This window comes from Erpetoichthys calabaricus, chromosome 4 (genome assembly GCF_900747795.2).
Source record: "Erpetoichthys calabaricus chromosome 4, fErpCal1.3, whole genome shotgun sequence".
NCBI lineage: Eukaryota > Metazoa > Chordata > Cladistia > Polypteriformes > Polypteridae > Erpetoichthys > Erpetoichthys calabaricus.
In genome coordinates this window covers 277,322,460-277,349,844 of record NC_041397.2, presented here as the reverse complement: position 1 = coordinate 277,349,844, position 27,385 = coordinate 277,322,460, and the positions used below count along the sequence as shown (strand labels likewise).

The following is a 27,385-nucleotide window of genomic DNA, read 5'->3' as shown; positions in this document are numbered from 1 at the left end:
ATGGAGCACCGTACCGTAAGGCAAAAGTGATAACTAAGCGGCTCAGGGGAATAAAACATCAAAATTTTGGGTCCATGGCCAGGAAATTCCTCACACCTTAATCCCATTGAGAACTTGTGGTCAATCCTCTAGAGTCTAGAGGACAAACACAAACCCCAAATTCTGACAAACTCCAAGTATTGATTATGCAGGAGTGGGCTGCCATCAGTCAGGATTTGTCCCAGAAGTTGATTGACAGCATGCCAGGGTGAACTGCAGAGATCTTGAAAAAGAAGGGCCAACACTGCAAATATGGACTCTTTGCATAAACTTAATGTAATTGTCAATAAAAGCCCTTGAAACATGAAATGTTTATACTTCAGTATATCATAAAAACATCTGAGAAAAACATCTAAAAACACTGAAGCAGCAAACTTTGTGAAAACCAATACTCATGTCATTCTCAAAACGTTTGGCCACAACTGTATATAATTCTGAGACATTTACACCAGTTAGGTCAGTTTTCTATCTTAAGGCACTTAAAAATACAGGCACCAACTCTGTGTTTTCAGAACCCATCACTGTCCTGGCAAGTCCCTGACTGAGCAATTCTGGAAAATACTGAGATGCCAACAGTAGTTCAGTAAAGCCTGTTGGTTTCACAGATGTGCCACCTGACGCCACATCACAATTGTTTAATTCTTGTATTGTCAATACAGTTAGTGATGACCTTCACATTCAGGCCTCATTGTGGAAGAAAACTGCCCCCTGGATCTGGTTTTGGGATAGCTACACACTCCTAGATACAGTCACTGTTTCAGGACAAAGAAAAACATAAAGTACATAGGATGATAAAAGTATATACATCCCAACATGGCTCCAGTGGGTCAAATTAGCCAGGCTAATCATATCATATTATATATATATATATATATATATATATATAGAGAGATAGATAGATAGAGAGAGAGAGAGAGAGAGAGAGAGAGAGAGAGAGAGAGAGAGAGAGAGAGAGAGAGAGAGAGAGAGAGAAGCATGGGACATACATTCAAGGCACACACGTTTTATTTTTTTTCCTTCACTCTTTTCCTCCTCCTCCACTCCTCTAGTCAAGATTAGTCTTCCTCCTCCCAACTCTGGCTCCCCGAGTAGTGGCTGCTGGCTCCTTTAATAAGGCACCTGGAGTGATTATTCATTTCCGACAGCACTTCTCGGTGTGACAGAAGAATTGTCCATAAGGGAACAGCAGCTCCTGCTGCAGCACCCCCTGATGGCGCCTGCGGATCCCAACAGAAATTGGTGAACCTAATTTAAATTTTACACACACACATATATTTTTTGGGCGGCATGGTGGCGCAGTGGTAGCGCTGCTGCCTCGCAGTTAGGAGACCCAGGTTCGCTTCCCGGGTCCTCCCTGCGTGGAGTTTGCATGTTCTCCCCGTGTCTGCGTGGGTTTCCTCCCACAGTCCAAAGACATGCAGGTTAGGTGGATTGGCGATTCTAAATTGGCCCTAGTGTGTGCTTGGTGTGTTTGTGTGTGTCCTGTGGTGGGTTGGCACCCTGCTCAGGATTGTTTCCTAACTTGTGCCCTGTGTTGGCTGGGATTGGCTCCAGCAGACCCCGTGACTCTGCGTTTGGATTCAGCGGGTTAGAAAATGGATGGATGGACATTTTTTTTTTTTTTTGGGATCCGGTAAGGCCATAGATTAGGTCCCATTCCAAAACTTTGACCCTGGGGGTACCCTTGGGTTTGTTTGTTTAACCCTTTTTAGTACAGTTTTGAATGACAGTACTACCTTATGGCTCAGAAAAAGTGAAACACCAGAACAGACTGAAGCCAGACAAACAGTCAAATGGACCAGAGGTTAAAATAACTTCCACATGCAACATTTGGTGCTGCTTCTAGGACATCATGTTTTTTTAAATATTAAATTAAAATTGTGCCATTTTGATCTTTTTCAGTAAAACATTAATCTCATGAAGGTTGACAGTTGTTTCATTTATTGATGCATGACCATGTTGACATGCCGTGTTCTGCACCTTTTCTAAGGTTCAAAAACCATCATGTGAACGGATTTCATAGTTAAACGCATCTGAATGCCTTTTGTTTGAAATGAGTAAAAAAAGACTCAGACATAAAAGAGTGAATCACACAGTCCATGAGTGTGAAAGTCATCTTTGAAAAGTTTGCTAACCCAAGCTCACATTAAAATGCACTTTAAATGGAGGACGTGGTCAACAGAAAAATTGAAGTGAAACTGGCATTCATGTTGAGCTGGCCCGGAGACCCACCACATCATAGAACAAACTGAGCAAAAAATGAAATTTTGATGGCATCAGAGCAAGAAAGATGGTGAGTTCACATACTGATTTGACTGAGAGGATGCATTCCATGTGAACAAACAAATAAACAAACAATCCAGATGATTAAAAAAAAATCCAGGAAAAGAATCCAGTGCACTAATTTAATTAAAATCAAAAACAGAACAGAAAATGGGCTGCTGCGGCTTTGACAAACAAATATAAAAATGAATTATCTTCGAAAAAAAACAGAATCCTTTTAAATTTTGCACCTTCATAGGTATCTTCCCAGTGACCTCTGTGCAGCAGATAGGGGGCACAGTGATCCTGGAGCATGCTGGGAATTGAAGTCAATTTCAGATAGCGCTGCTACATTGCTGTGCACAAAGCCTTACCCATTACTTGGCAGAACTGATCACTAACTTCACATCCCAAAACTGGTCACATTTAGTCGATTTTGGCCTGATGTGAGCTAATGCAAATGCTGGAGTGACCGGTAATGGATTGCTAACAGGCTCTGAACTAGTTCCCGGCTTGTGCCTGATATTAATAGATAGATAGATAGATAGTTTATTAATCCCAATGGGAAATTCACAATTAATGGGATAGGCACTGGCCTCACATGCCCCTGAATTTGAATAAGCTGGTGTGAAAGATGAATAAGGAATCTCACTTAATTGAAAAACACAGCTATTTCAAGATAATGCAAGATTTCCACAATTTAAATAAATCAATTTTCACATCAGTAGTGAATAGAAATACAGGCCTTCAAATTAATATTCTCTGTGATTATGTGTACACATCTTTATGTCAGTGACTGGAAAACAAACCTGAATGAGCCAGATTTACTATATAAATCAGACAACAAATAAATAGGCAGTAGTGAAGTGCACAGATTTACTGTCACATACTCAACACCTTCGAGAATGACAGGTGAACACAAGAGAAGTTCAGGATGCCATTAAAACTGAAAAAGCAGAAGGCATTTCCTTCATATCACAAGAAAATGACCCAAAGTCAGAACTCTGTCAACTTGCTCATGTTCTGGAAAGTTCTCAACTGAGTGCTACATGGTGTGTAGTATTGTATCAAACCATAAATAAAATATTTGTAATTTATAAAACATAAAATAGTGCACTACACCGTTGTTTTTTTCTTTTAATATGTTTTATTAAATTAAAAGAATTGCAGCAATGCGGTCAAGGAAAACATAATGAAATTCCATTGACCTAGTTTACAAAAGAGATTGCCTTGAGCGTTAAGGAGAAAATCACTGGAGTATAGAGACGAGCTGTACTCAGAAAATTTATTCAAGGCAGAAAAAGTACCTTTATATTAACATTTCTTACAAAGCTTTATAGCTCGTCAGTCTGTGTTGGTACAGGATCACCAAAAGTCTTCGTCGGCAGCATCATGTGAAAGTGAAGCAATGCTAAAGGGGAATGAAACAGCACTCATGGTCATTCAAGTCTAATATGTAGAACAGCTTATGCTTCTCATAATATAAAAACAAAACAACATTCTCCTCTAGAGCAAGTGTCTGGAAAGTTAGCCCTATATGGCCGCAGTGACTGCAGGTTCTTGCTTCAACCTAGTTTCTTAATGAGAGGTAAGCTACTGCTGTAAAGGTCTTATTACTCAAGCGACATTTTTATGCTTAATTTTAGTTGTCTCGCTTGTTAAGATTCCCCTGCCTTAGTTGCTTATTTTAAACAACTGCATTCACTTCTTTGATTGCTGCTTATTAGCAACAAGATGCAAATGACAAACGACTAAGCAGCTGTTCATCTTACTTCTTCTATTTACACCTGAAGTATACATTATGAACTATCTGGTTTAATAAAATATAGTTGGAAGGAAATTGAAGAGAAAAAAAATGAAGGACTAAGACTTACTCATCCACTTCTCACTACAAATCACTTTGATGATGTCCTCGGTAATGGAAAAATCTATGATATAAGAATGACCTGACATGGCAGAATGAAAACACTAATAAGCCATAAAATTAAATAAAATCTGTTACTGGCAAGGACTGGTTTCTAATTAAGCAATTGGAGTGGAACAAAAACCTGCAGATACTATATCCCTACCGGACTGACTTTGCAAACCCTTGGTCTAAAGCAACTTGTAGTCAATAAATCCAGATTATTATTATTTACAGCTTACACAATGGGAGTACCAGTGCAAATCAATTCAATTTATTGTTAAGTAGCATGGGGAGCCAGGGTGGGGACTGAACCAATCTTTTGTTTTCAGGTCAACGCCTTGCCAGGAAATTTAAGAACTAGGCAGTCTGTAAATCCATTGTTGTATACATGCTTGTACACAACGAATGCAATACTTTTGAAAAAAGAACATTGGACCTTTGAGTTCACTAACCTGTCGTCCTTCTCTTCAGTCAAAAAATGTGCTGGACTCATCTCTTCAGTATCCTTCAGTGAGTTCTGGAAGGGAACAAAAAAGAAGACATGAAAAAAAAAAAAGTACTCCTGATAAAAATATAAGCGGCACCCTAATGGGCTTAACATCCCCACACCTGCTCCTGTTCTTTGCTCTCCATGACTATTTTCAGGTATTTCTCCAACTGATCTGCACTCGAGTTCTCATGTATGGCAGATGGTTTCAATTCTGAATTATTCACTTCAGACTCCTCCTGAGATGAAGTCTCTTTATGGATCTGTAAAGATACAAATCAGCAATTATAAAAATGTAAATTTAAACTCCTAATCCACGGATTAACCTAATGGTTCTCCAGTTTTGTGTAGGTAAGGGTAGACTCTTGCAGATGTATCTAGCTCTCAGTAGGATTCAAGTCAGGTTAAGAAGTTATCTCTTAGACCTTTGCTAGCTAGTCAAGTTGGAGATTACTTGGATGCATGCGATGGAGACCGGAGCATTGTCTTATATAAAGATGCTGGCCTTCTTGAATATTGTTGATTTTTTTCAATACCAGTGCTTCAAGAAAGTATCGTCCACAAACTTCCAGTAGGTCTGGTAAGTGATTTTCATTCTATTTGCTCATCCTTAATGACAGCTACTCACACCGGTTCTCCTCCACAACCTTGCTGGCGCCTGACTCAAACAGGTACCCTGTGTCCATTAGTGGTTCACCCATGGGCCCACCCTTTTGGCCCGTAAAGAGTCACTCTCATTTCACATGCCCATAAAACCTTTGAAAAAAAATCAGTCTTCAGTTATTTCTTGGCCCATGCATAATGCATCAGTTTGTAAATCATTCCCAGTGGTGGTCATATTTCTTACCTTAGTCATGTCTCTGAGCACATGACACATTACATGTCAGGACACTCCAGGTAGGCTGAAATTCTGGGAGATGGTGGCACTCGAGGCTTATGGGTTCCTGGTAGCTTCATGTTTAATTCTTCACAAGTCTCTTGCAGTTAATCTGCATCTTTTATTTCCATGCATTTGATTGTTAATTTAATAGAGTATGACATCTGTCTAAAATGCATTTTACAATATTTTTTTCTCATTTAAACCTCTTTTTGGCCTATTTTACTTGAGGTAATGAAGCTGCCAAATAATTATGCACACCTTAATATAAGGTGTTAATCACTTTAAGTCATTTGTTCCCTCATTAAACAATTATATATCACATGAAAATGATTGCATTCAATAAGCATTCAGGCATATAAGGTTCAGAAATGGAAAATGTGCATATAAATAATAATAAGGTTAGTATACTGGCTTTCCTAATAGTTGTGCATGCAGCATTGATGATGTTATCTACAAATGCAGTAGACAATTTAATGAGGAGGGAGTTTATCCTGCTGATCTCCACAACATACACTATAATTTCAACAAAAATAACAATTCTTGACATCTTTATATAGACAATGTTTGAGATTGTCTGAACATACCCTGCATAATCATCTCATATATTACTGTCTACAACAAAATACAAGGTTGCTAGTTTAATCCCTACCTAACTTGTTGTGTAGCCCAAAGTAAGCCACTTAATCTGTTCATACTGAGATTATACACATAGTGATGTTATGAACATCATACCATACTGGAATGATAGCTCTCTATTATAAATCAAAAAAAATAAAAAAATCTTGGAAGGAGATGAGATGTGATTTTCTCAGAAAGACACTTTCACGTCCCACGAGACGAGACTTTGTGCCAAGAGATTTAACCACACCCAGAGCCGGAAAAAGACAGAGTAGATGACAAAGTGGAACGTCATAAAGGATTCAAAAACTTTGCCGTGATACACATGCAGAGCAGGTTAGAGATAATGGAAGTAGGAAAATTTGAATGTCTCAAAAAAATGACAGTAAAGATTGCAGTAGCGCAAACAAATAGAAAACATTACTTGGTGAAATAACGGAACAGTGAAAAGAAATAAAATAGTGTTTGAGGATATCTGGGGGAGAAAAGAGACAAGGCAGTGAGACAAAAGGACAGCTGCTGTACAGGCTTTTAAACGTTCGAAGCGGCGCATGAGATACAGATCACACAGCACCGCAGCAGCAGCAAGCCAGCAGGTGATCGAGCAAAGAGGAGGTTAAAAAAAAAATGCATTTGTTTCCCATTGTATCACCGGTTAAGAAGGGTTTCTAAGGAACAACCGCATCTCGTTGGGGTGCATTCAGTCCCCCTCTTCACAACAGCGCGTACCTGGGGTGGGTAGGGGTATGGGGGACGAAGCCCCCTAGTTCACTAGAAAAAAAATAATAGTGGGCTGAATTTTCAAATAAAGATATTTTGATAGCCACATGATAGCAGCCCTAAAGCAACGGAATACAATATACCACAAAAGCTTTGCGGAAACACTTCGAAAGTCACTGTGTACCTATATAGCGTAGTTGAAACTCTAATATCTGACAAGACCAAATTATTTTAGATTAAATGCAAAACAACGTGTTTGCTCTAAGCCCAACATAGCACATCAGCCTGCTAATGGAATATTAACAGTAAATAATTTGACAATCGGAGTGGGAAAGTTTCTAAGAAAGACAGACAGTGTCAAGAACATGAGTAAGTTAAAGACCTGGAACTAGACAGGGGAATCATATTTCCAGAAAACTACGATAATAAGCACAAAGAAGGTACAACAGCAACAAAAGCACTAATCTCATCCAATGGCCAGCTCTAAATCTCATTGTAACTCAGTGGCAAAACTTAAATGATCAAAAGCAAATGAGTGCATATAGTATCTGTTAGGAATTCCAAGAAGTACTATTTCGAAAAGCATAAAGACCTATTTTTTATAAACACCTTTTGAAGATTTTAGTAACTCTCCTTTCTTGTTAAAAGTGTAGAATATAAAGCAAATTGCTATTTCAGCACATTCTGAAATTCTGCATTTAAGCCACAAAATTTGAAATCCCTTAACTGGCACTGTTTACCACTTTTCCATGTTATTTTGGGTAGTTTTAAACTCAAGTACTCCTATCACTGGTACAGTAATCCCTGCCACTTAGACACAATCCATAATGCATTTTTTATAAAATCAAAAAACTTCTTTTCTTGCACAGTTATGAAGTCATGAGAGAAGCATGTCAGCTTCCTTCATATCCTTGTTTGTTTCTATCACTTCCCTTGGCCAGCTCTCAACAATAATTCAAAATTATGTAACTGCACACAACATGTCAAATGTTATCGCCTGACACTAACAGATGCAGTAGCTCTTGGCTCTCTTACCATTTCATGTTCAAGTTTCTCCAGTTCGCTTTGCTCAGTTTCAATGGCTGTCTTCACTTCTTGGTGTCTAGTGTCTTCTCTTCCCAACTCAGAAACGTTTTCACCAACTGTTTCTGGTGTCTCTTGCTGGTGGATATTCTCGATAGGTACAACTAAAGAGAGGGGGGAAAAAAAAAAAAAAAAAAAAAAACTTTTATTCATGGCATTAGTAGAAATTATTAATAAAAAAATGATACAGTATGGTAAGTGACATAAGAAAAATGCAACAGGTACTGGGAAATTATACATACAACTTGTAACATTTAATTCACAGCTCTTTTTATATTTAGCCAAGTCAGAAGATTTCTTTATTTTTAATAACTGTGGTGTGTATTCGAAGCTGGATGTTGTTGTCTGTTATAATATTTATTTATTGAACTTTTTTAAAAAACTAGAGTCCCCTCTTGGGACAAATAAAGTTCTATCAGTGTACAGTATCTATTGTAGTGAAGCTTAATTAAAATGCACTCATGACAACCAATCTTTAATCCACATATAAAGTTCAGTTACCAACAGAAGGACACTTTGACAGTTCTTTTCAATACAAATGTACATTGTATTATGATAATTACACCTAAAGCTAAAACTTCCCCCTCTGCCAAATAAACACAGATACTAAACAGTTGCTCTTCTCATCTTTTAAAAGCTGCAACCCCATCTTAATGAAAACTGTTCCTTTACAGGTCAATTATTTACAAATAAAACGGCCATCATCACCTTTTTCCATCTGTTTCAAAAAATCCAATAACACACTTCAACCCTTTTAACCCTAATACTGTATAGTACTCTTGAAGGAGGCCCATTTAAGTATTACCTATCAAAACAATTGGGCCAGCCACGTTTTTCAATCTAGCCCTAGAAGAGAGATATGGGAATAAGAATTCATAAAGCAATCATTTTTATAGACAATCAGCCACATCAGGGTGATGGAGAAACAAACTACATTAATTCTGCATAAAATCTATGCACCCAACTAGGATGAAAAATTAATTGCCAATGTTTTCTTTTTAATGTTCACTTACAGAGTTCTCATAAAGGCAGAAAACTTAAATCCTGCTTTAGGCAGGTAATCACCAATTACATTTTAGAATTTATCAAGGACAATAACTGTCACTGGGGTTTCTGTGGTGTTATTTAAAACAGTATTTCTTTTCTTCCCAGTTTATCATAATTACTCATGAACATTTTTATCAGTAACTGCTTACAGCCATCTCTTAAATCTTACCATGATGATGACATTGTTATTTCTAACAATCCCTCTTCTAAGTTTGGAACTTAAAATAATGAGAACTACTAATTGAGCTTGAGTTTTCAATTGATGACTCATCAAATTAATACTAGCTGAGAAAGACTTTATTAAATTCATTTCTATACAAAGTGTTATTTCCTGGAGTTCAATGTATCACCAAAGATATACAAAGGAATGCTCTGAAAAATGCCACTCCGAGTATGAAAAATGACTAATAACACCAGTAACACTTAAAGAAATCAAGAATGCATTTAGAAATACACAAAGAAATAAGTAATATTTAAGGAACGCTGTAAGATTTTATTTACATTAGTAGGTATTGAAAAGGAGCATGCCAAAAATTTAATTGATAAAAGAGAAAAACCACACCTCAGTAAACTGTGCATAGATAGAGCTGGATACACCTCTGGAATCTAAGACACTATTTTTGCCTTTACAAAGCTCCGTTATGACTTGCTTTAAGAACAGTAACCACGTACTACTGCAAAAATCCTTCAGAATTCAAAAGGATCTAACCCTTTAGAAGAATAACGGGGACCATGCTCCCTTCTATAACATTGCTTTTCTCATATACTATAGTATGTACTCTTTAATCATCTCTATAATTTTAATTTGTTTTTCTTCCCTATTATTTCATTGACATCTTGAAAGCATGTAGAGTTATGTCCTTTTTGTGAAAATGCGCTATAGAAATGAATGTTGCTGTTGTTGTGCAAGATGAAACTGGATGTGCTAAAGATAAACCTTTACTAATTTCTATGTGTAGTATATAACACTGAGATTTCAGAGATCATCTTATCTCTGGATGCAGGAAAAAAAAAATCTTTGGATGAGTGAAATAGGGATATACTGTACATTCACTGTGCCACACAAGTTTTTTTCAGACCCAGCACATGTGCATGGAAAATGGAATACTATTCCAGTCAAAAAGTTTCTGTTCATAAAAGTATAAATTCTGATTATTTCACACTAGAACACAATACCAGCCAGGGCTGACCATTATCACCAGTGTTAACTAGTTGCTGGTATTAAATCCTACCTGCAACCAGAGACTGCGGGGAATGTACAGAAAGGACCTGGGGGAAAAAGTGCCTCTTTATGCTACTGATAAAGTGCACCACCTTATTGGTTAATGTTCCATCGTTGCCATCTATACTGAATCTATTAGAAAAGTCCTATTGGGTTTCTAAGTTCACTATTAAAATTATATTACTCTAAGTGAACAACCTTGCACATCAGACTGAATCAGGTTTCTTTAACTGTCTCACAACATTTCAAATATCCAGACGCTACAGTAAATGGCAATGTAAAAATGTACTCAGTTTCTGCAATATAATCAAAGGTACTAAATAAGATATCAATATATGGTTCATGTCTTGGCTCACATAATTTGGGACAATTAAAATTAGTACATGCTGAAAGATAGTGAAAGTTGCTTCTATTCAAAATAAAAAATTATTCCAGTCATCCATAAACTATCATGTATTTAATTTATGGAAAGTTGGCGTCCAGACCTTTAGAAACGTCTATATTGAGAATATGCCTCCTTTCTTTGAGCAATTTCTCCTCAAGTACAATTCTCCAACACAATATTTGCACAATATGCAAGTCTGAAACTTTGTTAAAAGAAACCTGTATTAATATCCCATCAATATCTATGGCTAAAATTATACTTACCTAGTAGTGATAATGAAACAGACAGAATTTCCATACTACAGCAAAGCACATCAAAGAGTGCACCCCTAGATGAGCTAAGACAACATATGCAATGGGAAACTCTATCCAGAATCTCAAATAAAGAATAAAGAGACATCTGCAAGATAAATGCCTCAGCAATTTGAGTAAAATAATTGTGTATTTCAGTTAAAAACTGCTCATCACACAAACTAAGATTAGACAAAATGTATGCAATGTCATCACATGCCTGCCTCACTAGGTCATATGCTTTGGGAATGCCTTACAGTCATTTTTTTTTTTTTTTTTGGAGTAACATGTAATAGGATCAACATTATTTTGTTATATCTCACATTACATTGCTTATTCTTTATTTTAATCTTATTTAACTGGAAAAATCACAACCCACTCTCTTTAACTCAGTGGGAAAAATAAATTAGGGAAAAAAATAAAATCAAAGCTGTTCTGAAGTAAACAGACAGCTCAGTTATTCTTTTTTGATGTCTCAATATATATGAGGCCTTGCTTCATACTAGGGAAGGGGTGGTCAGATTTAAAGAAGCAAATGTATGTGATGTGGTATTGATAGTATCCATGTTTGATCTCAGTATCAGTTACTGTAATGCAATTTATACTGTGGCTAGTACTGTATGTGCCAGCTAAAGTAAAATGACACACATCTCTCTCCACAAAACAAATAGTGCTGAAAACTGGAGAAGCTGTACGTAAAGGCAGATGATAAGAATGCAGAGCATCAATACAACTGACTGATCATCCTATTTTTGCCATATCTACATAGATCTCTTCTAATAATGTTTCCTTAAGACAGCTGATCTAAAAGGGACAGGTGGAAAAGTATGCTATTCATTTTTATTATAGTTTAAATAAATATGTTGCCTATTTATAGCTGCACTGTGAAAATTTGTCATTATTTCTGTATCTGCATTTTTTTCTATAGTTGGGCACGATCTATCGTTGCATTAAAGCATGAACTGAATCAGGGCCTGGTGACCTTTCATACTCATGAAAGGTGATGCTTTGTAAGTGGTAAAGGATTCGAGAAAAAAATTAAATGCCTTTCACAAAAAATACCAGCAGGTTTTCTCATTCATTGAGGACTAAACAAAATTTAAATGCATAATTCAGGCAATAATTCTCACTGCCCAAACATCTTAAGCTTTCACTAATTGATTTGGCAAAAGATGCCTCCCTATTCAGTAAAATAAATAGTAATTTATCTCTAGGTTATATAATAGCACTTTTCATAATTAAGCTTGCGGAAAAATGTCTATTGATATTATTCAAGTCAACTACTGGGTTTTTCTCAGAGCAATAGCTTTTTCACATTCCTAAAGAAAACCCTTTTAAATACTCAATGTGGCATGAATAATTTCATAACTTCAGAAAGAAGAACACCTACTAACTCTAGGATTTGTGTCTGTGCTTCCGTGGGCAGCACATTCTGAGAAGCATGCCACTTACTGTGCTCCTGTGGTAAAGAGGATACTGGGGAGCTGGCAGAGCTCCTGTTCCTACCAGCTCCAGAGTGATGAGACAGATCATCTCCAAGCTGCTCCGGTATTTCACTGGCATCTAGAAAGAGAACAACATAATGGCCTCTTTATAGCTACACTGTTCAGGAAGCAGAGAAGGGAATGAGAGCAGAATGCATAAATAGACTGCAGCATAGCAAAACAATTGTCTTGCCTACTGTACATACACATCAATGATTCTTTTGTGCTTTTTTGCATTCTACACACATACTACACGCTCAACTTAATATTTTCCTTCAAAAATTTAAAAACATCCATTCAAATGCATAAAATATTAGACATAAGTACACGATAAAAAAGTTTACTCACCAATTAAGATTAAGATATTTCTTTCAACTTAGATTAACCTTGCAATATTGTTTTCACTGTATATGGACTTGTCGAGTATAAGGCTATAATAATTGGAAACATTTCAAGTCTCAGCATAAGAAACAGGAAAATGCACAATGGTATCACAAGAACCACATCAATTAAATGGTGCCCCTTGTTTAGGAACATTACTTTGTCTTTAATTTAGATATTCATCAAGTTTTTTTTTTTTATTATAGTCTTCCATAAATTGCATTTGTGTGCATTGATCATTAAAAACCAACTAATGTATCATGAAAGAAATTCTAAAACAATGTGAAACCCCTAATGGACAGACTAGCATCCCAGCTGGGGTGGAAAGGGGTCCCCTGTACAGCCAGGAGGCCATTACGGCTGCATTAGAGTTAGCACTCCTTATCACAGTCGGGAAGAAACCAAGAATAGTTCAGGTGGCAAAGTTCCTTGGACCTGTCCCCACTTCGGATTCTTGCAGGGTTGCATGGGACTTGTAGTTCACAAAGACATCAGTCTTGGTCTCCCTGGGTGCTGCCATTGGGCACTGCTGGGAGGAGACTTCCCTACTTCCTCAGGCTACAGCATGACCAAGAAGTAGTTCCTGGCTGCAATGTTATGGCCCGGAGTCCCATTTAAAAGAAACCACTTCACCTCACTCAAGGAGTTGGAATCAGGAGGAGGTGGACAAAACTTGGATGGGAAAAAGAAAAGGAAATGTGATGGTACTTGTGCTTATTGTGGAAGAACTGTGTAAAGTTACTTTATATAATAAAAAATACTTTATTTCAAACTGAGACTGTGTAGTTGTTTCTGAGATCTGGGGACATGAGATGCTCCCTAGTTGTCACAATTAGTGTAGTCGACAGGATCATATGGCCATCAGCATCACAGGGACCTGGATAGTATAAAAGTGATTGCAACCAAAAAGCTCAGATACAACCTCACACATTATCTTTATAAAAAACATGACTGTCATACCTATAAAAAAAAAAAAAGGGTAAAAAGACACAATAGAAAAGCGGAAAACCCTCGGGGAACATATCTCCTACTGGTAACCTATCTGAGGGAGAACAATGATGATAGAATTAGGAGACAGCCCGCCAAAATCCACACATTGGATTGAAGTGGATAGCTGTCTCAAGGAGAACACAAACAATGTCTTTCCGGGTATTTTGAGCCACGGATCTGACATTGATCTTTGGGGGTCTGAGATTACTCCCAGTAGTCACAATATGTTAAGCATAACATATGCCCCTATGTTTAAAAATAAATGAAAAACTCAGGATGGTTCAATTGCAAAAATAATGACAATGGGAAGCACTATATACTGTACCTCCACACTCAATGTCTATGTGGCACACATACATTTAACAATGTCCTTACATGCAATTTGAAGAACCTAACAGCCTTGTCTATTCTTAAGAAAGCTAAAGACAGAGAAGAAACATGCTAAGTACCACATCTAACCAAGAGCTATTATGCTTAAGGCTAAAGTCGAACTTGAGAGAATGACAATAAACAAACTACAATAATCAGACAATACAATGCAGAAAGTACACTTCATGGTTAACAAAGGAACACCAGGAGATACCACAGATTGTCATGATGATCCACATCAAGTGGACAGGACAGGAGACGTATAGTTGTACTAGTGGTATGTGGAGGGTAGTCACATGGGAGCAGCAGATGAAAAGAAAAAAAAAAAACTTAATTTAAACAGGAAGACCAGCTCTCTTCCACAGAGAGATTTCTATAGGACTCTCTGGATGTTGTAGCAAGCAGAAGAATGTTATGATATTATAACCAATATCTCACACCCTTTGCCTAAAACTCTGGTCAGCCTGTGAAGAACTTCCAGCACAAGGCTGATTCAACTATAGTGCTCAAAGATGTGCTGCCAGAGGCTGGTATTACCGCAATTTTCTGTCATTTTAAATACATAATGGGTACATCTACTTTAATATTCAGAATTGAGTGTATTCTGAGCAACTTATGTGTAGACATTTTAATGTTCTCTTGCAATCAAGGTAGCATGTATCCATTTAAGAATAATAAATAATTAAAACACGCACAAAGAAAGCGATAATGAGATTTAAAGAGAGTTTATTACATTACTATAACAGATAGTACAGTGGCTCACAGGACAATGTCGTTGCCTTACTGTACTTGAGCAAGGGTCAATCTCTTCTTGCAAGCTTGTTTTCTTTGCACAGTGGAGGGGAGATGCCACTTGTATTCTTATGCAATGTCTTTAAGGACTTTCACAATTCAGAGAAATGTTTTTGAATTGCATGGTAGGTCAAAACTGGCCAAGTTTGACACAGTGGAGATATGTGCAAGAGTGTGGCCAGCAATGGGCTGGTTTCTACCTTACAATCACTGCTGTCAGAAAGGGCTCCATCTTCCTTTGACTCTGACCAATAGATAATGGGTTCAGAAAATGGGTGAATGAATTATGAGGCCTGCAAAAAGTATACTGTATTCAAGTGACATTTTGAACTCATTCAGTCTGCAGGTGGCTATTGAACAGCTCATTTGTTCTGTGTGAGGTCCTATTTCAATTCAACCATTGTGTAAGCAAAACTGCTTTTTTTTCTTGCTGAATGTGCCATTGAGTTCTTGGCTCCCTAAATTAAATTCATTTTAATTAAAAACAAACTCCAATTAAAGGTTTTGTTTTTTTGATGATTGAAAGAAAAAAGCAACTATGGAAGGCCTCCAAATGTGATCAAAGTACAATTTTACAAGCAAATTTCTGAACTTCTATTAAAACCAGATACACTAACAATAGTATTACACAGTCCAACAGGCACAATACCTAAGTTTGTCAACTGAGCTTAGCAAACAAATACATATGTACAAGTGGCTGTCCTATTGGTGATGAACTACAAGAAGAATTCCATGTTTGCCGACTAACTGTTCGAACTGCATGTGCCAACTACTAGAAAGTAAGTCACTTATAGAACTACTACAAATTATTGCAAACTGATTTAATGAGCAAGTAAAAGTAAGGCTTTACTTACGAGTACAAAACTACCAAGGTCCTGCTTTCCAGGGGTTTCACACACCAGGTCTGGCATAACTCAGGAGCCATTAAAAATTTTAATAGGCTCAAAGCAGCAATTAGGTATCAACATCAGTTCTTATCACCTAGCTGCAAAAGGGCTTCCTCAGCAAGCATTAAACTTGGGTCAAGATCTTCAGTTTCCTTTTCCAGGAACAGGACCCAATGTTAAAAAGACTTAATAAAAACAAACCTTAAACTGTTAGAAATACCACAAAGGCACTATAGTTTAAACTATACAGTATTAGCTATACAAAAGAACAATGTAGCGGGAAACTTAGCCTAGTGTTTCTGACTTTCTTACAGAGATAGCACCATAAGGTGCTCTGTAGCCTAGACAACCTGAAAATACCTTTCAGTACTTTCTAGAAAGAGTAAAATCTGAAGGTCCTGCTAAGCTATACTAACTAACTGAATGAAACAATGGAAAGACTTTTCTTTCAGCAAACTAAACAGCCTCAGCATTGTTTGCAAAACCTCTTATACTATGATTTGTGATATGCAATTTGTGATCATCAAGATTTTTAACTAGGAGCAGATTACGCAGACTAAGAAACTAAACTTTTCAACTTTATATCTGAGTTGGAGTAAAATATACAAGATATTCTTTAAATACAAACAGCATGTCCTAAATTAAATCCTGTTAAACAACATGGTTTGAGTAAATTAATTAGGCATTTACTTTCTGGTTATAGTCACAGATTTACTTATGCTTTCAGTACTGCAATTCTTCTGAATGTTCAAAAGAACCCCATGTACAAAACAGACAGGATTAGACAAAAGACTGCCACACATTATGTCATAGGATTTGGAATAGACATCAAAACAAAACTGACAAATGTAAACAATTACAAGACTGTTATCATCATCTAGTGACCTTCCATAGACAGGTACAAGGTGGAATTCTCATCTCCACTTAGCTGTCTTTAGATACTCCTTTTGTCTACCAATTATGTTCTTCTTCTTAGTATCATCTAACATCGCTCTTCTCTACCTTACCTTTGATTGTCTTACCTTAAACACTTCCTTCATCATGCTTTTTAATGTCTGTACATTTCCTATTCTGACTGACAGGTTTCACTCCCACTTCTCCCATAATTGAAGTGGTACCTCTGCATTTATTATTTTCTCTATCCAACTCATTTTCAACATTCTTCATCAAACCCTTACATTGAATGTTTAATAGTCTCCCTTTCACCATGTCTACAACTCATCTGTATAGGCTGCTCTTTCTGAATGTTTCTTTAGCCTTTCTAATTCTTGTTCAGATTTCTTTAAAACAACTGTCATCTAACACGATAAGGCTGCCTATGTAAAATGCTTAACTTCTTACACATTTTAGCTTTCAACAGTAAAATTAGCATTTTGACTAATTTTTTTTATACTCATCACTGTACCTTTTCATATGTATTTTCATCCCAAAATCATTTGCTAGTTCATTTAACTTGGTGATTAAAACCTTTAATCATCAGTCTGCATTATGGTGAGCTGCTTTGTCATCTGGAACACATGATTTCAGTCAGCCCTCCAGTTAAGATACCATTTGTAGGTCTTACCATTGAACATACAAAGACACTGAAGAGGTTTGTTATAAATGTGTACCCCATCATTACATCTCATCACTATTTGGATTACTACTTATTTTTACTGACTTTTAATATAAAGTGGCAATCAATCATCTGTCTTTCCTGCTTATTCAGAATATTTTGAAGCCACTGAATAAAGCATTACAATTCTCTCTATCACATGCTTGCTCAAAATATAAGAAATAAATGATTCCAATTAAATTCCAACTTTTCTTAAACTTTTATCACTGCCCCAAGTGCTTCATATATTCTATATCATTTCCAAACTCCAAATGATCTTTTGAAATGTAAACACCAGTTTGGTTTTGAGTTGTGTCCAGATATTATCAGTATAATTTCTGACATGTGTTATCAGGCTGATGATTCTGGGATCCGAGAAGTCGGCTGTAAATGGTTTCTCTGGGATTAGCATCACTACTGATGTCATGAGGTCTCTTAGACATACTGCCTTCTCGTGCATGTTGTTGATGAGTGTGCTTAAGTCACTGTCCTGTTTTGAGGGTTTGATTATTTCTGAAGGTATCCATTAAGCCATTCGGACTTTCCTGCATTTAAACTTTCATTGCTTTTTTTCCTCAGACTTTCCTTTTCTTTTATGTCAAGTCTGTCTAGCTTTCCTTTCTTATCATAATATTGCTCAATGTGCTCCTCCCACATTTTAACGATTTCCTCTACTGGTGTGATAACACTTGGATATCTATTTGTTTCTTATCTCTTTTAACATTTTAATAAAGCAAGTCTGATCATCCTTGCCAGTTCTAGTCCTCTGATTCTTAGCATCCTTTATCCCACTCTTATTTTACAAATTTTCTATTCTTAGCTTGTTTCCTTTTGCTATAGTCTCATATTGACTGTTACACACTGTCATTCTTCCATTTTATTCTCTCCTCCATAAGACCATTTCTGTTTTTGCCCTTTACTCTGATAATTCAGATTCTTAATGATTTTATGGTATTACGCAGCACACAAATCTGCTTTGTAACCAATTTGTTTCTGCTGTAGTGAGAACATTACTCTTTTTATCCCTTTAAGTAAACCAAGATGTAATTTTTTTCTTCTTTTGCTTGAATAATGTGTCTTCAGTTTCAGGCTTAAGTCAGCATTCTGTCTTTGTAAACTGCCACCATATAACATGATGTTTTGGTATCCCTGTTTGACTAGAAAATAACACAGCTGTAATCTCTGACAGTCTCATGTTTTGTTTATTTTTCCCTAAGTGTATCATCTCCATTATTCATGTTCAAACCAGGCATTCACTATACCCAATTTTCTTTGTCTATAAAAATAAATCAACTTTCATACCTAGTTTCTAGGATATATTCACCAACTATAGTTACCTGTCTCTCCTCTTGCTATATTCCAAACACCCAAAATGACAACAATCACTTCCACTTTCCCCATCAGCCATCTCTGTTAATCTACTTGTAAACCAAAAACACCTCCCCCCTCTTCAGGATCAAGTGATGGAATGGAGATCTGAATAACCACAATGTTGACTGGTTGAGTTTTCAGTTCACAAAGTAATGGTCTTGTCATTTCTTTGATCTATTATGTTGAGACTTCTTGCTGCCTTCTCAAGGAGTAGCGCTATCACACATCTTTGGCTCTCATGTCCTCCAGCACAGATGACTTCTTCATTATTACTGTCGAACCTTACACACATTCACCACACTTCACACTGTCCCAAAATATTAAATTGGGCTTGTACCAATTCTTTCAAAATATTTTATAATTTACTTGCCCCACTATATTGCTCGCATTCTGTTGTCCAACAGAGCTTCCTTCTCTTCGTTCTTGTAACAGCCTTACTTGATTCTCTGTTAGAGACGACCCTCCAATGTGAATATAAAGGTCATTTTATGTTGCTCTTTTTCAGCAAATTTTTGCATCTTAACATACAGGATAGGACAAAATTGTTGAGAAACACTTGAACTGATTTCATGTTGCCTTCGTCCACAGAAGCATTTTTTTTTAAACATCATATCAAGGAAGAATACAACTATTAAGTATACATTTATTAATTTAGGTATTGCTCTTCTTGCCTTACTTTAAATACCCACCCCAATTACTGCCTGCAAACAGTGTTCACATTTTCCTCATGGGTTTTTGTCCAGTAGTTCTGTTTTTCTTCCACATTTCATGCTGGTTACACCGATCCTGGCTTAGATTCTCACTTATGCCCTGTGCAACTTATATAGACATTTGCTCTTCATGACCCAGTATCAGGCAAAAAACGTCTGGGAAAAATGAAATGCATTACTTAACTAACTGAACTGAATGTGTGACCAATTAACTCTCAGACTGACTTTATGAGTTAAGTAAAGACTGAAATTACTAGGACCAATGCAGAAATACTATAAACTTAAAAACAAAAATGCAGGTGACAAAAATGTTGCAAATAAAATAACAAAAGACTGCAGAATGAAGAAATCAAACTGGAAAGTATTCAGAAATTTCCAAGAATGTGATGATTCTAAAGGAAAAATAGGACTGCATAAGCAGGCTCTGGCAGAAAATGCCTTGAAGCACACAGTGATGAAATAGTGCAAGACATGTGACATTGTTGAGCACATCCTCCACACTTATTTGTCAATGCTTGCCCAAGGTGCAGAAAATGTGTGGATGCTAGTCCAGTAGCTCTTCATCATGTAAACTGCTCATAGTAGCTGTGAGATTTTGTATACTTCTAGGGAGGAAATACACATAAATGTGACTTAACTCTGCTTTTCTTGTAGTAACGCTTCATGAAATACTGCCTATAATAATAATCCTTAATTTCCTCAAGCAACAGGAAATGATTACTTAAAATTTCATTTTTGAACAAAAACACTATGTACATTTTTATATATTATATACACACACATTATATACATATATACACATACATACACACACTATACATAGAGAAAAACAATAACTATCATTTTATTATTCTGACTCATTAATTTTTGAATTAATTGAAAAAACAGATTTCTGTTCCTTATAATTTAATCAACAGTACTAGACATATATGGAAGTTATTACTGTGACTGTAATCATCAGTTATTAATGTCTATTGAATGAATGCAATAAAAGTCACACAACTTAAAATTACATATTACGCACTACACCACTGCCTAAATGCTTTACTTACCACACACTTTAGTTTTATACAGAAAACAACTGAATAACTCCAATAAAAAAATAATGAAAAGAATCATAATAAAAATAAAGATACTGTAGTTAACTAAGTGGCAAAACAAAACACTGGTCCCACTAATTTAAGTCAGTCTCCCTGCATGTAGTCCCTCCAACCAGCAGGGAAAAACCTGGGGTTTGGATGCAGAATTGGCACACCAGCTACCATAAAAAACCTCACACTGTTCCATTCAGTCTGAACTAGTGTGGTGCTGAGGTGTCACCCATTGTATGGCTGGACTTGGGTCCTAATCTGGGGTCCTGAGTTGGTTTGTCACGTGGTGGATGCGGCAATGCGCAATATTAGAGTGTGCTCCTAACCGCTCTCTCTCTCTCACACAACAAAATTAAGGCTAGCACCAGCTCCCAAAACTAAAAAGGGTAAGGAAATTAAACAAATCACTATTATTATTATTGTTATTACTCTAACTTCTGATCAATAAAATTGCAACTATCTCATTCACAGCTTATTGTCTTATTCTGTGAGATGCATCTCTAAAACAAAGCCTGATTTTTATTTATTTTTTTTTTTCTAATTCTTACTTCTGTGTTGCATCTGTTTTACCATTTCTGGCTTCTACTCCCTGTCATCCATTTTCCTTTCCCTCTCTTATAGTGTAAAGAGCTTCCTCCAAGAAATTTGTAACCCCTTAATAAAACTGTTTCTTTCATGAAACTAGATCATCATATATCAAAGGAAAACTATAAAAATAAATAAATACATTTAAAAAATTAATTACGTTATGTTGATGAGCAGATGAAAAAAAGGAATGGGGCAACTGGAATCATCAATTCAAAGCAGTGGGTGTTTCTATCAAACAAACTCTCTCTATTCTAAAAAAAAAATCTAGGAATGCTTGGAAGGAGACGATATGTGATCTTCTCGGAAGACAATTTGACGTACCGCGAGAGACACTTTAACGTCACACGAGACAAGACAGTGAGACAAAAGGACAGCTGCTGTGCAGGCTTTTAAATTATCGACGTGCAGTGTGACAAGCAGAATATGCAGCATGACAGCAGCAGCAGAAAGACAGCGTGCATTTTAGGACCAGAACTGATCCACCAATCAGAGATAAGACATACAAGAAGGAGATGCTTCTTTTTTGAACAGCTGCATAGTGTCTGTTATGACAAATGTGGAAAATAAAAGCCAGCACTTATGACCTCCAAAAACAACCAAGTATCTTTGATAAAGAGAATTTGTATTTTTCTGCTGTGAGGATGTACATCTGCTGTATTATCCTTTGTGGAAAGATTGAGTGAAAAATAATGAAATACTTGCATATACACAGATCTAGCAGCATCCTGCATCACATTCACCCAAATATGGATGTTATCGCTATGTACAGAGTAATGTAAATGTTCTTTTAGCTGGCTCAAACGCACAGCAGCAAAAGGTACTTAGAAGACCAAAGCCACCGTTACAGCAAATTAATGCCAAGAAAAAGATAACAGAGACTCATATTATTTCATTAGTCAAAAAATAACTATCATACTGGATAAATCCATATCTAAACTATGTGAACTACAGATAGAAACTTCATACAGACTCATATGATTTGTGCATTAAATAAGATTTAAACAGGTTCAAATGATATAAAAGAAACCAGCCACCATATCAAATGGAAAAATAAGTGTGCCACATAAGAAAATTTATAAAACCAGTCAGTACAATAATGGTTTGGGAAAGTACCATTATTGTGGAAGCCAGGATATAAACAGTCTGGGATGCACATCAGCAATATACTGTACATAAAAAGAATTTTGCAAAGCTCATCTATACTAATAAAAGGCAAAGCCCTCACTCACTGACTCACTCATCACTAATTCTCCAACTTCCTGTGTAGGTGGAAGGCTGAAATTTGGCAGGCTCATTCCTTACAGCTTACTTACAAAAGTTAAGCAGGTGTCATTTCGAAATTCTACGTTTAATGGTCATAACTGAATCCTACTTACGTACATATAGACGTCCATAGCCTGCAGCTCGGTCGCCGTGTGAGGCAGGGTTGCGTCCTGCGTCCCCCGGCCTCCCACGTAGTTGGCTGCCTGCCTATATTGCGTCCCCCATCCCCACGCCTCCCACGTAGTTGGCTGCCTGCCTATTTTACACATTTGGAGAACCGCCAATGCCTCTTAAACATCTTAGATTCCCAGGTGATGATTTGAGTAGTGGACACTTTGATGTTTATGAATGTTTCAACTCTCAAAAGCTGGATGCGAAGTTATTGATGAAACAGGTTGTATGCTTACAACGCTTGACAGATGCCGAATGTCACTTTAACAAAATAAGTCCTGCAAATAATAACGTAATTGAAACAAACCATGAAACTCAAACCGATTATGACAGCAGCAATCCATTTTCTGATGCAGCTAGATAGAAACAAGTGACGCTGCCGCCAAATACTTGCAGAAAAATCCACAAGTTAAAAGACACGCTGTCGCTAAATACTCACAGGGAAATCCATAAGTTCATAGAGACACTGTCGCTAAATACTCGCAGGCAAATCCACAAGTTAATAGAGACGCTGCCGCTAAATATTCGCACGCAAATCCACAAGTTAATAGAGCTTCTGTTTCTAGGTACGATCCCAATAATAAAAAGCAGCTCATACGAAAACAACAGGTTTGGCTCAAAAACGCCGATTATGGATTTGTGTACAGCCAACGAAACTTTGTAACAGAACGAGACTTCAGGTCACGTGTCTGCAAAAGAACCTAATTGAGGCAACTATTTTTACTGGCAGTGGATCAGGGGAGAGAGTTTTTATTCCTCGCATCCCCGTTATGCCCTCTGATCTCCCATTTCAATTCAAACGCCTCCAATTTCCAGTAAAGCTCTGCTTCGCAATGACAATTAATAAGTCTCAGGGACAAACCCTACAAAATGTTGGCATTGATTTGAGGCAAGATTGCTTTTCACATGGCCAACTGTACATTGCATGCTCAAGAGTAAGCTCAGCGCACAGCTTGGTCATATTAAAACCGGAGGGCCAAACTGACAACGTGGTATACAAAGAGATCCTTAACAAATAATTATTTGTATATTTTCCCTCGGTTTAAAAATGTTTACTTTTCTTCTTAATAAGAATTTTTAAGGCAGTACTTCGCCCGCTGCGAAGCGCGGGTATTTTGCTAGTGTGATATAAATATAAATTTAAGAACATCTAAAATTTTATATTATAGTGTAACTGAGAAATACATGCTTCTATAATTTTCACATATGAATACTGGACAGGTATTGTGCAATACTTGCTATAAAATAAGTAATATTATCATACATACACAATTTCTTACTGGAATTGTACAGGTTTCAAAAGCAGGGTGTTTGATCCATGTGTGTGTCTAATTCACTGAAACTGTGGCCAGTAATTTTCAAGTAACTATGACATTAGTTTTGAGAGAAAGTGGCAATAAACCAGTGTTGAGTAGCCAAAAAATATACAGGGGTGTATAAGCAAGTCAAGTAATAATGGGAAAAATTCATTAAAATTTACTATTACTGCAGTATAAAATAGAAGAAATTAAACAACAACTGGAGGTTATAAATAATGAAAAATATTTTTACACACTGCTCTGCAGAAAAAAAAACAAACAAAAAAACAGACAACTGTACCTTGTACGGGTTCAGCAAGATCTTCTAATGATAATTTTTCAGGTTCTGGAGAGGACTCACTAGAGTGATCATGAAGCATTTTTTCAGACCTGAAGAAATAAAAACAAACAAAACTGGACTGTTTGCTAAATATACAGTATACAGTTTACTAGAGTACACTTCATTTATGGAACATAACACCTACATTACTGTGCTGATTTTATCTTTGACTGAATTGTGCTTTACCGTTTGTGATTTCTGTTTTTCTTAATAATAAAAGAACACAAACATTCAAAAACGCAAACAATAAAGATTCAACTGTAGTATTTGCATTATGCCAGAACTGAAAAAATACAGAAAACCTCAGTTTTCTAAATGGTACTTTTTAAAATTTTTGGTACCAAAAGTAAACTACAGTTTTCAAAAACCTCATGCTAAATCATTTATTAGCGCAATCAGAACTCCTAGGGAAACCCACGATCAATCGGCTCTCCAATGAAACTATTAAATATAGGTTTTATCTGGCACAAATCAGCAAGAGGGACCCAAACCAGCCTTCAAACATATATATTTATACAAAGACAGTAGAGATGCTAAGGGTGGGAAACAGCTCCTGTTAATGATTTGAAGAGCGCAACATTAAAGTGAAGCGAGCAATAGTGCTGTGAAGTTGTCAAATAGGGTGAGGGTTGGGAGTTAATCCGCTATCTGCTTCATAACCATTTTGATACCAATACTCAGGTTTAAAAACTTGTACTTATACCAAAGTCAAAATTTTAGTACCAATAAAAATGTATCAAAATGATGAGTTGTAATTTCATACTTCATTTCCTTTTATTTACGACTTTAACTGCTTCACCAAACTGTACATTGGTTGATCATAACTGCACATGAAAGTGTGTGTACAATTTTCAGTTGATCTCTTTTTAGGAGCTAAAATAAAAATAAAATGTGTGCTTTTGATCATTGTCTTGCTGAAAATGTAAATTATCTCCAGATAAAATAATTATTAAAGTGAGAAGCTGAGAATAATGTGATTGTAATTTATCCTATCAATGTACAGGTAAATTCTATTGAATGTCATGAGTAATCCTTGTTTAATAAGCAGTTTTAATTTCTTCAATTCACATACAGTGCGTATAGAAAAGAATCACCCCCTTCGAAATATTCCCTTTTTTTTTTGCTTTACAGCCTTAAATGAAAACACACAAACCATTTTTTTTCCAGCCTTACTTACTCAATGCAATCTATAACATCCAAGTGAAAGATATCACAGCTACAGTTCAGAAGAATTTTAAAAAATAAAAAAGAAATACTGGAGATTAATAAAGGATCACCCCCCTCGTAAACAATATTTGTAAACTCAATCAGGTGTAAGTAACCACCATTTCCATTGCAGACCATGGTTACTGGCTTCCACCTGTGATTGACTGAAATCAGTGTGATTAGTGAAGCATAAATACAGCTGTTCCTGGAGCATTCCCTTGCTTGGCAGTGCAACTGATACCAAACAACTGACTCTAGGCACTTATTAAAAAGAAATAGGTCCTAATATTTTTTAATCACGCCTTTATTAGTTTGAGAAAGTTATATATACACAGTGCCCTCCACTATCTGGCACCCCTTGTAAAAATTAATAAGAAGGGTTAGTGAAAAAATTACAGTTTGCTGAAGAACGGTCATCTTGCACTGAAAAAATGAGAAATATCTGACCTTTAATTGAAACAAGTTCATTAAAAGAAAAACAAAGCCCCAATCAAAAAAACCAAACATTTCTTCTTCTTTCAAACAATGCTTCCAGGGCCTTTGGAGGAAAAACAGCCCCAAAACATCACAGAACCACCACCATATTTCATAGTCAGGACAAGATTCTTTTCATTATAGCCATCTTTCTTTTTACACCAAACCCACTTTGAACTTTTTGGCAATAAATACACAATTTTTGTTTCATCAGACCATAGAACACGGTTCCAGTCAAAGCTGCAGTAACGTTTTTGCAAACTCCAGGAAGTGCTGCAGGAAGGTCATCAATGAGCACCTGCAGCACATCCAGGTACCACCATACAAGGGGCTGCCTCGCTCCTTTCAGGGAGCTGGAGTTTGAAGGCAGAGGACAGAGCTTGTGGGAGAGAAGTGGAGGCAGCAAGAAAGAGGAAGAAAATAAAGACGAAAAGGACTAAGCTTAATTGCTGTGGCTGATTTGTGTGCTGTATGTGGGAAATGCAGCAAAGAAAATAAACGTGTTCTTTTGGGAATTGTGTGTATCAGTGCCTGTCTGGGTTCAGGCTGATCTCCACTATATATAGCACAGGGGGTTGTTAATCAGTTTTAGCTGCTTTGGTGTTTTTAAAATTAACAACAGGTGCATAAAGGGGCAACAATGAGATGACCCCCAAAACAGGAACGGTTTAACATTTAGAGGACACTGACATTTTTCCCTCCTCACATTTTCTGTTTTTTTTAATAGTTCTGCATTTGGCTATGGTCAGTGTCACTACTTGTAGCATGAGGCGATACCTGGACCCTACAGAGGCTGCACAGGTAGTCCAGCTTCTCCAGGATGACACATCAATATGTGCCATTCCCAGAAGGTTTGCTGTGTCTCCCAGCACAGTCTCAAGGGCATAGAGGAGATTCCAGGAGACAGGTAGTTACTCTAGGAAAGCTGCACAGGGCCATAGAAGGCCCTTAACCCATCAGCAGGACCGGTATCTACTCCTTTGGGCAAGAAGGAACAGGATGAGCAATGCCAGAGCCTTACAAAATGACCTCCAGCAGGCCACTGGTGTGAAAGTCTATGACCAAACAATCAGAAACAGACTTCATGAGGGTGGCCGGAGGGCCCGACATCCTCTAGTGGGCACCATGGAGCTTGATTGGCATTTGCCACAGAATACCGGAATTGGCAGGTCCACCATTGGTGCCCTGTGCTATTCACAGATGAGAGCAGGTTCACCCTGAGCATGTGTGAGAGACGTGAAAGGGTATGGAGAAATGGTGGAGCATAACTGGTTTGGTGGTGGGTCAGTGATGGTCTGGGAAGGCATATCCATGGAGGGACGCACAGACCTCTACAGGCTAGACAATGGCACCTTGACTGCCATTAGGTATCGGGATGAAATCCTTGGACCCGTTGTCAGACCCTATGCTGGTGCAGTGGGTCCTGGGTTCCTCCTG

The 27,385-nt window shown here is 37.0% G+C and overlaps 1 protein-coding gene across 5 annotated transcripts in view; it reads right to left on the bottom strand.

Moving 5' to 3' along the window:
• Positions 1–3,435: 3,435 nt before the first annotated feature.
• ofd1 (OFD1 centriole and centriolar satellite protein) overlaps positions 3,436–27,385 on the bottom strand; it is a 151,520-nt gene continuing 127,570 nt past the window's right edge. For all 5 annotated transcript variants that reach the window (XM_028800841.2, XM_028800839.2, XM_051927213.1 and 2 more), the window contains 6 exons: positions 24,230–24,318; positions 12,392–12,502; positions 7,948–8,099; positions 4,817–4,957; positions 4,660–4,724; positions 3,436–3,712 (listed from right to left, as the gene is read on the bottom strand). In XM_028800841.2, the coding sequence (XP_028656674.1) occupies positions 3,667–3,712; positions 4,660–4,724; positions 4,817–4,957; positions 7,948–8,099; positions 12,392–12,502; positions 24,230–24,318 (604 nt within the window). In that variant the 3' untranslated portion in view covers positions 3,436–3,666. The remainder of the gene's footprint in view (positions 3,713–4,659; positions 4,725–4,816; positions 4,958–7,947; positions 8,100–12,391; positions 12,503–24,229; positions 24,319–27,385) is intronic.